Consider the following 11,168-nt stretch of genomic DNA (forward strand, 5'->3'; position numbering starts at 1 on the left):
GTTTTCTGAAAGATGAAAGTATATTATCATCAGGGCAAAGAGACAGCCATCAATTGCCTTCTTCTTTTTCTCCTTGTAGTCTGTGATGCCCTTGACGATGAAGGTCAAAACATGGCCCCCCAGTTTCACTCCGAGATGCCGTTCATCTCAAAAATTGGGGCCAGGTGCACAGACGAGATTTTGTTTATTGTCGTTGGCAAAAGGAACGCCATCTGTATATAGAGGATGAAAATTCTCTTGAACATTAGGCGTTCCTCTTCGTTACCAACGCCGATATCCATCATCTCATCGGTAAGACTTTTGAGGGTCTTACCCTGGAATCTTCTAAAAATTATTTTGTCATCCTCAGAAAGTTTCTTATACTCGACTTTCTGAGGAAACATATTTCCTACAAAAAGGAAAACAACAAAGTATCAAAGTCGGTTCAAATACACCCAAGCATCAACCTTAAATACACCCAAGCATCAACTTAATATACACCTATAATTTTGAGCTAGTTACCCGTTGCATTGATGCCAAGCGCATGACCTATCTTTCTTGGGGTTATTTTGAAAGAACCATATCCTGTTTCCAGTCTGTTCTCCCCAAGTTTGAAGTTGTTTGCCAGCTCCCTTAACATTTGGTGATGCACCCTTAGTGGTGGGATGTGCATCAACCCACCGAATCCTAGATCCCTCACAATCGCCTTCTTCTCCTCAGTCATGTTTCTGAATTTATCACTTAGGAGATGTGTGGCACACTTAAGGTCTTTTGTTTGGTTTCTTGCTGCCATTTTCTCTGAAATGAAAAATACACCCAAAGATATCAGTAAGATACACCCATATATATGAGTCAGATACACCCATTGATAACAGTGAGATACACCCATAGATATGATTCAAATACATCCATATATATCAGTCAGGTATCACTCAAACATGCTTCAATATCAAGCAACATTACAAGGTCAAGCAATATACACCCCCAATCTATGGAATATACCCCCAAAAATCAGTTACCAGAAGATCTAGAACAACAAGAATAACAGGAGAACCTAGAACAACAACGTAGAAGAACAGTGTAACAAAGAAGGAAGAATAACAGTAAACCCTAGAACAACAACGTAGAAGAAAAGTAAAACCTAGTTCGTAATGTAACGCACCTTGAGTATTCTTGCTTTGTTTTCGCTGGAGATTCTTGATGGAGATTTTGATGGTGTGTTGATGGAGGTTTCGAAGGTTAGCGACGAGTTCTATATTTTGATTTTCGATTTTCGCTCGAAAATGGAAGGGTTGCTTTGTCTTCGAATTTCTTTGAGAAGTGGAAGAAGTGGAAGAGTCTGCCATTACTCGTAGCGTATGTAACCGTTTGAGTGGCGAGCGCGTGAATGTTACGCTCCATTCAATCCTTCTTCATGCGCGTGAGTTGTATTTGGGCTGGGCCAACTTGTAAACTTGTAAGCTTGTATGTGTAGCAGGCTCGTTTAATAAAATATTTGAATAAAATGTTTAAATATTTTGTAGATGTACATGTTGTAAATGTGAATATTAATTTTTTATATAGCTGATTTGTTGTATTACTAGAATGAGAAATCAGTAGAAAATTTCTTTATGTAGTTGCATCATTTTTTACCTTCCAATGACTGGATTATACTATGTCGCCAGATTTCACGAGTATTGGTTCAAGTCAATGGGCTCTTATGGCTACATTAAACAGTGGCATCTAGAAATCATAATTTTCACATATCGTTTAAAAAATGTACGGTCACTAATTTGGTATTCATAAAAATAGCTAAGTTGGAAGTCACTTCCTTTTAGATTGATGCTTGGAAGAGCCAACAAAAATTTAGTTTCAGAAGCTATTTAACGAGGTTTCTCTTGATAGGTATATCAACAAGTACACTAATACTTATTTCTGATTTTAAGAAAAATTTAAAGAAGCTCCTACCATATGCAAATAAAATCATATAGATATTATGAAAATTTATATCTGAGCATATATTATGATATTTTTGTCGATACAATTTTTTAAAATTTTCTGTAGAATGAGGATTAGAAGTAGATCCTCCAAGACTGACTTCCATATCTTTAAATTTGGCATACAATTTTATTATACAAATTTTAAAAAAATTATCACGATAATAAAATAATATTCGCATTTTATTTTGATTCTGTAACTCAAAATAATCAAACTTTACAAATCATTGTTCTATTGCGATTAGAATCCTTTACAATAACCAAGTCACTTATTTTTTTTATACACAATTTTTTATAAAATGATATTTTGCAATTCTGTGAAATATATTTTGTGGTAGCCTTATGCATATGTAAATAAGCAAGCGAGTATAAAATCATTATAACTATAGCGATAGTTGACATGACCGACATTATTAAAAATGAAAAATAAAAAGAAGAAAATAGGTACGGTTGAGATGGCATGATCATGGCCGTTTGTCAACGTCAGTGAAAAGAGAAGAAGCACCTTCGTTACTTCATCAGCGCAAGATAATAACCACTTCCACAAACTCAATATCAAAATCTCAATCACAATCTCCCAACTGTTTATCTTCGCTGTCTCTCTGACAATTAGTGATCTCCAAGCTCTTCTTAACCACGCATGCCCACAGCTGCAAACCCAATTAATTCTCCCAAGTCTGAATCTTTTCACCTCACAGATCCAATACTGGAAGCTCCAGCTGCTGCCTGCAGATCTTGCTAACACTTCGTGATCTGCAACATTCTGTCTCTGTGCTTCTGCTCTCTCTCCCCCAACTGAAATTTATTTTCCCGGAAAAGGAAAGACATTTTCCGGGAAAATGAGGCGAAGAGGTGCGGATTTTCGGAGGCCGGTGAGGAGGAGGATCCCTGATGCGTTGTGGTGGGCATTGTGCTGTGGAGTGGTTATCCTCTTTGTCTATATTCTCAGCAAAGGGAACCAGATTGAGTCAAGACCAGCTTTGGCACAGGTAATAATTATTAGCATTTTAAGATTTGTGCCATTTTTTTTATGGAAATTGCGAGGGAAAATTAGCAAAATGGATGATTTATTTTATTATGAATGTTAGCCCTTTTTCTTTTGTTGCATTGACTGGTTAGGAGGAGTGGGATTAGGGGATCTTAGTCAGAGTAAATAAAAGGATGCAGGGTTTAAAGAAGTAATTCCTGTGTTTTGGTTTCTAATTTTGTGTTTTTTTTTTCCTTTGGGCTTTAGATGCTTTTCTTTTTCCCAATAAAATAAAATAAAATTGTCAAAAAAAAGTTTACAATTGCATGCATGGAAACATTGGAATGGTGGTTGTTAACCAATCCAGGGTATGGTGCAAGAGTTAGGAATTGTTACTATTGGTGAGATGAGACATGTGCACTGCATATTTTATTTTCTATATTTCTCTTCTTTTAGGATGTTTTTGACGTGAGGTAAAATTTTGTTGGATGAAATCCGTGTGTTACAGTGGCCGGTCGGGGGTGTTGAATTGAATACTAGATTGAATAATTTTCCTGTCAATACTAATACATACTTTTTTCAACATATCTCTGGACTTGGATGGTTAATATAGTTTGGAGTAGTATCATTATGCTAGATCATATGAGTGGTGTATGTATGTATGCTTGCATCTTGTTGGTAAACCTTGTTTAGCAATAGGGAGAATAGTGATTTTTTCAGTTATTGCTCTCATTGTTCCTAGCCTATAACTATAGCAAGAAGAAGAGTCTTACCCTACTAGTTAGGGTTGGCTACATGAATCAAATGAAGTTATTGCACCTTGTCAAAGTTTTCTTGGGTTTCCCTCTGCTCCTAGCCAATATCTATAAATATTATAATATTGTTTCTAAATATGGGACCTACAAGCAATTTCAAGCTTGGCCAGAAAGGATACCGTGGTCATGCAAAAATGTACTTGATTAGATTGTTAGCCTGATTTCTTATTACAAAGTTAAGGATTTGTGTGTGTGTGTGTGTGTATTTATTTATTTATATTTTTTTGTTTTTTTGGGGGGGTGGATCATTGTTGTTTGTCTAATAACATTTTATACCTGATTGCACAGAGAACTTACAAGCATGATAAGATTATGGAAGGCCTTAATATTACTGATGAGATGTTAAGTCCTAACTCGGTGAGCAGACAACTTAATGATCAGATATCCCTAGCAAAAGCTTTTGTCGTGATTGCAAAAGAAAGTAATAATTTACAATTTGCTTGGGAATTAAGTGCCCAGATCCGCAATTCACAAATTCTCCTCTCAAACGCTGCCACCAGGCGAGTTCCTCTATCAACTAGAGAATCTGAAAGTGCTATCCGTGATATGGCATTATTGTTATACCAGGCTCAGCAGCTCCATTATGACAGTGCAACCATGATCATGCGATTCAAAGCAAAAATTCAAGCGCTTGAAGAACAGATGAATTCTGTGACTGAAAAGAGTTCAAAATATGGACAAATAGCTGCTGAAGAGGTCCCGAAAAGTCTATACTGTCTTGGTGTCCGATTGACAACTGAATGGTTCAAAAACCTTAATCTGCAAAATAAATTGAGGGACAAAAGGCAAGTCGAGATGAAACTTAAGGATAACAATCTTTTTCATTTTTGTGTCTTTTCTGACAATATTCTCGCAACTTCAGTTGTTGTCAATTCAACATCGATAAGCTCTAAGAATCCTGATATGATTGTTTTCCACCTTGTAACTGATGAAATAAATTATGCGGCAATGAAGGCATGGTTTGCCATGAATGATTTCCGTGGGGTGACTGTGGAAGTTCAAAAGTTTGAAGACTTCATTTGGTTAAATGCTTCTTATGTTCCTGTGCTTAAGCAACTTCAAGACACAGAAACACAGAGCTATTACTTTTCTGGCAACAGTGGCGATGGCAGGACACCGATCAAGTTCCGTAACCCTAAATATCTATCCATGCTTAACCACCTGAGGTTTTATATACCTGAGGTATTTCCTGCACTAAAGAAGGTGGTGTTCTTGGATGATGATGTTGTAGTTCAAAAGGATCTTTCTGGTCTTTTCTCCCTTGACTTGAAGGGCAACGTCAATGGGGCTGTGGAAACATGCATGGAGACATTTCATAGATATCACAAATATCTAAACTATTCCCATCCTCTGATTCATACACATTTTGATCCTGACGCTTGTGGATGGGCATTCGGGATGAATGTATTTGATTTGGTTGAATGGAGGAAAAAGAATGTTACCGGCATCTACCATTATTGGCAGGAAAAGAATGTCGACCGGACATTGTGGAAACTTGGAACCTTGCCCCCTGGACTGTTGACTTTCTATGGATTAACGGAGCCCTTGGATCCATCATGGCATGTATTGGGTTTTGGCTACACAACCGTTGATCCTCAGTTGATAGAGAGAGGCGCCGTACTTCATTTCAATGGGAACTCCAAACCATGGTTGAAGATCGGCATTGAGAAGTACAAGCCCCTTTGGGAAAAATTTGTTGACTACTCTCATCCTTTGTTGCAACAGTGCAATTTCCATTGATTTCAGTAGGAGCTCCCAACCATGGATGGTGGAAGATTCGGATTAAAGAGTAGCAGGATCAACACATTGACTATTTTCATCCTCTATTGCAGCAGTGAAAGTTGCATTGATTTGTGAGGAACTGGAAAGGTTTGATGACCCTTACACGAACAAGCACAGATTGAGGTTTTAATTTTGTAGTTAGAAATGCTTGTACAATTTTAGGTCAGGCATGCCTAGTGGCTGCAACTTGGGGGGTCTACATTGATTATGAGTCTTCCGTTGTAGCATATAGATGTTCATTTGATACAAGTATTAGGCAATATCAATCAATTCAGAGCTTTTTCTTGTATTTTTCTAGTAAAAGATTGATGTTAACCGCTAGTTATACGTAGTATCCATTGCCATTCATTGTTGCTAGTCTTATTGCTCTCTTCTTTACCCCCCAAAATGTGCCAGGAATTTCCTTGCTTACCTATTTACTTATGGGTTTCCAATTGCCCCTCTCACATGTGATTCCTGATTGCCTGTGTTATGACAGGCTTTATATATGTTTTCACATGTGGTGGGTTTCAACAGATTTTTGGTCTCTGTCACTGTAACCGGACTCTTATAAAAAACTTGACTAGCCAATTTAAGAAATTATGGCTGTCTTTCCCAATACAAAGGACAACCCAATGATTATGGACAATTTTGGTTGCATGCACACAAATGCTATTTGCCCCTCAAGTTTAATTAAATCCAGGATTGGACCGAGCTACACCCTAAGCCTAAGTATGTTAAATCCTGAGCTCATCAAGCTCTGAAAGATCAAATATTTAAGTTATGAAATATAGCCTGCAATATTCCCAACTTTTGCCTCTATCAAAAGAAATAAAACTTGAAGGGGAACATAATAATAAACTAATGACACAGTTAAAATTTCAAATTTAAATTTAATCTTGAGAAATCCAAACAGAAAGGCCCTTTTAATTTCCAAGTTGCAAAGTTAGAACTTAGAAGGTTCTACCACTTGGTCGGCACTCATTGAATTGAATGTTTTTTCATCAAAGTGCCGGCCTTACGGTAGCAACAACAGGGGGGCCGGAACACTCGGCACATCATTTTCTACTAACTTAGTCCTTTCATTAAAACAGTGCAATCATTCATTCATGTTATGCACGCTACTTCATATTTCTATGTTCCATATTCATTACTTTTTGATGCTGCCATAGAACACTGCTACTTAACATTTTGCTGTCCCTGGTTTATAACTGTCATAACTAACTTGCATCACAGATTATTTCTGTCTTTGTTTGCCTTTGATGATGAAGACACCAAGTGCCTCTTCAGTTGTTCCCTTTCAACCTCCCAAACAATCTCGTCAACACAGAAACCGTGAGGTGAGTTCACGGTTTCTTCCATCATCTCCAACAACAACCTCTGTTGAACACTCTTTTCCTTCTTCTCCACGTGAAGTTCTCTCTCCACTTCGACGCAAGACCGGTTCTAGTTCAACAAGACACAGCAACAGCAGCAAGCACGCCGAAGAACAAGGCCCTGCCACACGCCATCATCAACTATGGCCTTCTTCTGCTAAGAGAAACTCTGTCACGCTTGCTGATCGAATCAGCGAGGACAGGATCATAGAAAACCTTGAACATGACAAACAGATCGATTCTAAGAAGCCCAACAAGGCAAGTTCTGTTTTTTCTTCTAGGACTAAAAACAAGAATAGCAGCACTCTTGAGAATGGTTCAAACAATGGCTATGGGAAGAAACACCGTTCCATTGTTCCTGGAAGATTTTCCTTGGATGAGAATGCCTTGCACAGAAAGTTATCATCAGGGAGAAACTCTTTTTCCTCCATGAACTCGGTTGATTCAGAATCGGATTACAGCGAGGTGTCCATGGGTTTGAATTCAAGGGAAAAGGGAGTTGAGGTTCCCTCCAAGTACATGAGTGATGAGATGAAAACAAGGCCTAGAAAGGGGACTTCAGATTCCAACATTGTAGATATTATGAACACCAATGATTCCTCCATTTTATTTAAGAAACTCAACTTGAAAACCCCCATCAAGAGGGCTAACTCTCTTACATCAGGTTACAAGAGTTCTACGTCTCAGTGGGCTTTGTCACCTGGAAGGACTAGTTCACCATCCATGTCGATTGAAAGCATGGATAAACCGTTGTCCTTTTCGAGCTTGAAGAAACAACATAGTAGTCCCATCATGACTAGAGGAGTGGAGAGATTTTTGACCATGGGTTTTGATCTCTTCAAGAGCAAGAAATCCTTGTTAAATCCTTCTTCGCCAATGGGTTCTGGTGGGAATTATGAGGCTGGCCATCAGCTTCGCTTGCTTGAAAATCGGTTGATGCAATGGAGGTATGCAAATGCTAGAGCCAAAGTTGTAAATGAAAACATTTTTAATCAAGCACAGGTACATTATATTCATCTCTCATCTTACACTTAAGAATGATTTTCCTCTAGATGCGCAATTGAGAAATGGTGCTGATGCTTTGTTGATTTAGAGCAATTTGTTATGTGCATGGGATGGCCTCACAAAGCTGCAGAGTTCAGTGCTAAAAAAGATGATACAATTCAGCAAACAGAAGCTTAATATGAAGCTCAATTTCATATTGTATTCTCAAGTTAGTACTAAATCTTAAGAATCATCAGTCATGTTATTCTTCATCTGGGCTGATATATAGAAACATATATATACATATATGCATATTGACAGATGAAACTGTTGGAGACTTGGGGAGGTTTGGAAAGGCAACACTCGTCAGCAATTACCAAGATCAAAGAGAGTTTGTATTCTGTTATCTGTAGAATTCCCCTCTTGGAAGGTGCAAAGGTATGACTACATTCTCTATGATGAACAATTCTTGCATAGATGAAAAGAAAATCAACACCACAAGAGATAGAAATCTAATACTTTGCATCTAGCTGCACTTACAATAAAGTAAGGGGGATAAAAAAAAAAGTATTATGAAAAGAAGTTAGCAGGGTTCCCTTAAGTTGTAACCATGACTAAATATGATGTGTTAGATTCGTATTAAAATAGCAATATTTCCTTCTTATTTGAAGAACTGTTGACAAAGTTATTATGCTTATAGGTGGACTTACAATCAACATCAATCACTCTACGGCATGCAACTGATATCACGGCTTCTATCGCGTCAATGTTAACTTGTTTCCCACCTTCAGTATGTTTGTTAAAACACTATGCTTGTCGTGTTTTCGACTGATGAGGTCTTAAACTTGAAATTGAAAATTTGCTTTATCATCAGGTTGATGAGACTGCTTTACTGCTATCAGAATTAGCAGAAGTAGTTGCACAAGAGAAACAACTCTTAGAAGAGTTCTATGATCTTTTCCAAATCATATCTGTCTTTGAGGTAACTTTTTTTTTTATCTTTTCTAAAATGACAAAGGGGAGTAGATATAGTTTAAACTTCTAAGTTTTGTCAATCAAAATGAAGCATTATGTTNNGAAATTTCCCAACTTTTAATGCTTGCAGATTAAAAATTTGTTCTGTTTACCAATTAGAGTTCAACCAAGCTTGTACTGTTTCTGTACTGCTTATTTATGAAGCTTTTGTTTAGAGCATACTAATAGTTTTTGATAATATATATTGGCAGATTCAAGAGAGAAGTGCAAAGTGCAATCTCATTCAACTTGAAAGTTGGCAATGGAAACAACACTAACGGCAATTACCACACGAGATCACATCATAAAACTCTAGGCTACTAGTGGAAGTTTAACCAAGATAAATAGTATAATTACTATGACAACCTCAAATAGGAAAATGGTGGCAAAATATATTGAAGTTAGTATCTGTTGTTAATTTTCTTTTCATAAAGAACAAAAAAAAAAGGCAAATCCATAGAACATAATTCATTTTAAGTTATATAATTTTTATGATATATTTGCGGTATGTACTTTTTAAGATTACCGACAAATTTCCATCTAATGTATTTTACCTGAAAACAGTAAATATGATTCACAAAACCTGCTTGAAACTCTATTTTTCATTGATCTACTCCTTGAAGAAATCAGTTATTAGTCATTGCAACTATGAGTGCATTCTTTCTTGAAATTCTTCAGGTTGTTCATGAAATATGTCAGAAGATTAATGAATTATTGTCTTATTTCATCTACTCTATGTTCTCTTGCTTCAGCGTTCAAGCTATTCTTTCTCCTTTGCCTCCACATTAATCTACTTGCTTGGGCATGTTTCATTACAGAATCTTTACCATTGGCCTTTTTCTCAACTCCTTGCTGCTCCTCTTGTTTGTTTATTTCATTTTCCTTCCCACTCTTACTTTTAGCAGTAACTCCTAAATTACTATCATCTCGAGTATCTTTGACTTGTCGATTTACTTTCCCCTTGTCATGTTCGTTCGTCTCGATCAATCTATCATCATTCCCACTTCCATTCATAACTTCATCCTTGGATTCTACTCTAATCTCACCATCCTTGAAAGTGTTCAACTCACTATTGTTTTTCAAAATTTTCCCTTGTACTTGCAGCATCCTAATCTCGTTCTGTTTCTCCTCGAATGCAGATTCGATCACTCGCTGCTCTTCTTTTAGAGAATCCATGGTAGACTTCATCTGCAAAACTCTCTTGTCAAGCTCCATCTTCTGACCTTTCAATGAGTATATCTTCGCCTTCATTTCCTCAATCTTACCTTCTATCTCTTTGTTGTGATCTCTTTCCTTCTAATATTAATAACATAACCAAAGTCATAATTTGGTTAGAAAAGACAAGAAGAAGAAGAAGTTGGTTTTACCTGCAATAAAAGCTGAAGGGAAAGAAGTTCCCCATCTTTCTCCTTGACAAGAAAGCTGCATACACGCCTCTCTCTAAACTTGTGAAGCATCAGAACACCAAGAAATGAAACACCAAAAGCTAGCATCACCATGAAACCATATTGCCTTTTTCTCTTGTTCTCTCCATGTAAACCTTTGTTTTGAGCCATCTTTCTCTATCAAAGATTCTTGATAGTTTTTGGCTTATAGTAGTTAATCTAGTTCTCATTGTGTACGGCTTTGGATTCACACAAAGAACATGAGTCATGAATTCAACTACTGCTTCTTTTATTTGGCTGGTATTCTTGGTAATTGCCACTAAAATTCAAATACAATCATACTTCTATTATACAATAGTGGTCATGTGGGAAGTGGGAACTGGGAAGTGCTTTTCATTTCTAGTGTCTAAAAAATTGAATGATATACCAAAATATATATATAATATGAGGAAGTATAGGGAGCCAATAAAATATTTGTATACTGTATTACAATGGAGATTTAGAGATGTCCGACTCAATATCAGAGATATAGCCATTAGTGTTACCTTTTCCTATCAGCTTAAGCTTTTGGGATGAGTGGTTTCATGAGATAGTATCAAAGATTTAGATCCAAAAGGTCAAGAGTTTAGCGGGATTCATATAATATTTATCTAATAGTTATATATATTATACTACTTACATAAAAATTATTAGCATAATTTTATATAAAGATGATAATTGAAATATAGATAAAATATTAGGTGAATGCTATGGTACCTATCACATTGTACCTAAGTTACTAAAAAGGATAAACAAATAATATTTAATAAATTTTACATGATTTATTTTTTATTTTAAATATTTTATTTTTTACTTTAAAAGATAAGTTAGGCAATTTAAGCACCATAACAAAAGCACCATAGAACCCACCA

The 11,168-nt window shown here is 36.5% G+C and overlaps 3 protein-coding genes across 4 annotated transcripts in view; 2 read left to right on the top strand and 1 right to left on the bottom strand.

The window, feature by feature from the left end:
- Window positions 2,412-5,897, top strand: LOC107613632 (probable galacturonosyltransferase 10). Its single transcript, XM_016315724.2, has 2 exons — window positions 2,412-2,944; window positions 4,026-5,897. Exons 1-2 carry the CDS (start codon window positions 2,795-2,797, stop codon window positions 5,475-5,477), a joined length of 1,602 nt encoding a protein of 533 aa, XP_016171210.1. The 5' UTR covers window positions 2,412-2,794; the 3' UTR covers window positions 5,478-5,897.
- Window positions 2,831-11,168, top strand: part of LOC107610467 (QWRF motif-containing protein 3-like) — a 10,971-nt gene continuing 2,633 nt past the window's right edge. The window contains exons 1-7 of the mRNA XM_016312517.2: window positions 2,831-2,944; window positions 6,735-7,876; window positions 7,968-8,087; window positions 8,180-8,296; window positions 8,559-8,648; window positions 8,733-8,840; window positions 9,085-9,146. Of these exons, the coding sequence (XP_016168003.2) occupies window positions 6,761-7,876; window positions 7,968-8,087; window positions 8,180-8,296; window positions 8,559-8,648; window positions 8,733-8,840; window positions 9,085-9,146 (1,613 nt within the window). The 5' untranslated portion in view covers window positions 2,831-2,944; window positions 6,735-6,760. The remainder of the gene's footprint in view (window positions 2,945-6,734; window positions 7,877-7,967; window positions 8,088-8,179; window positions 8,297-8,558; window positions 8,649-8,732; window positions 8,841-9,084; window positions 9,147-11,168) is intronic.
- Window positions 9,146-10,905, bottom strand: LOC107610468. 2 transcript variants are annotated; one of them, XM_021108815.1, is made up of 2 exons: window positions 10,240-10,905; window positions 9,146-10,165 (listed from the first exon to the last, which is right to left on the bottom strand). In XM_021108815.1, exons 1-2 carry the CDS (start codon window positions 10,426-10,428, stop codon window positions 9,584-9,586), a joined length of 771 nt encoding a protein of 256 aa, XP_020964474.1. In that variant the 5' UTR covers window positions 10,429-10,905; the 3' UTR covers window positions 9,146-9,583. The 2 variants fall into 2 exon arrangements, with proteins under 2 accessions (XP_020964474.1, XP_016168004.1); XM_016312518.2 differs by having other exon boundaries at window positions 9,146-10,168; window positions 10,240-10,901.

This window comes from Arachis ipaensis, chromosome B08, assembly GCF_000816755.2.
Source record: "Arachis ipaensis cultivar K30076 chromosome B08, Araip1.1, whole genome shotgun sequence".
NCBI lineage: Eukaryota > Viridiplantae > Streptophyta > Magnoliopsida > Fabales > Fabaceae > Arachis > Arachis ipaensis.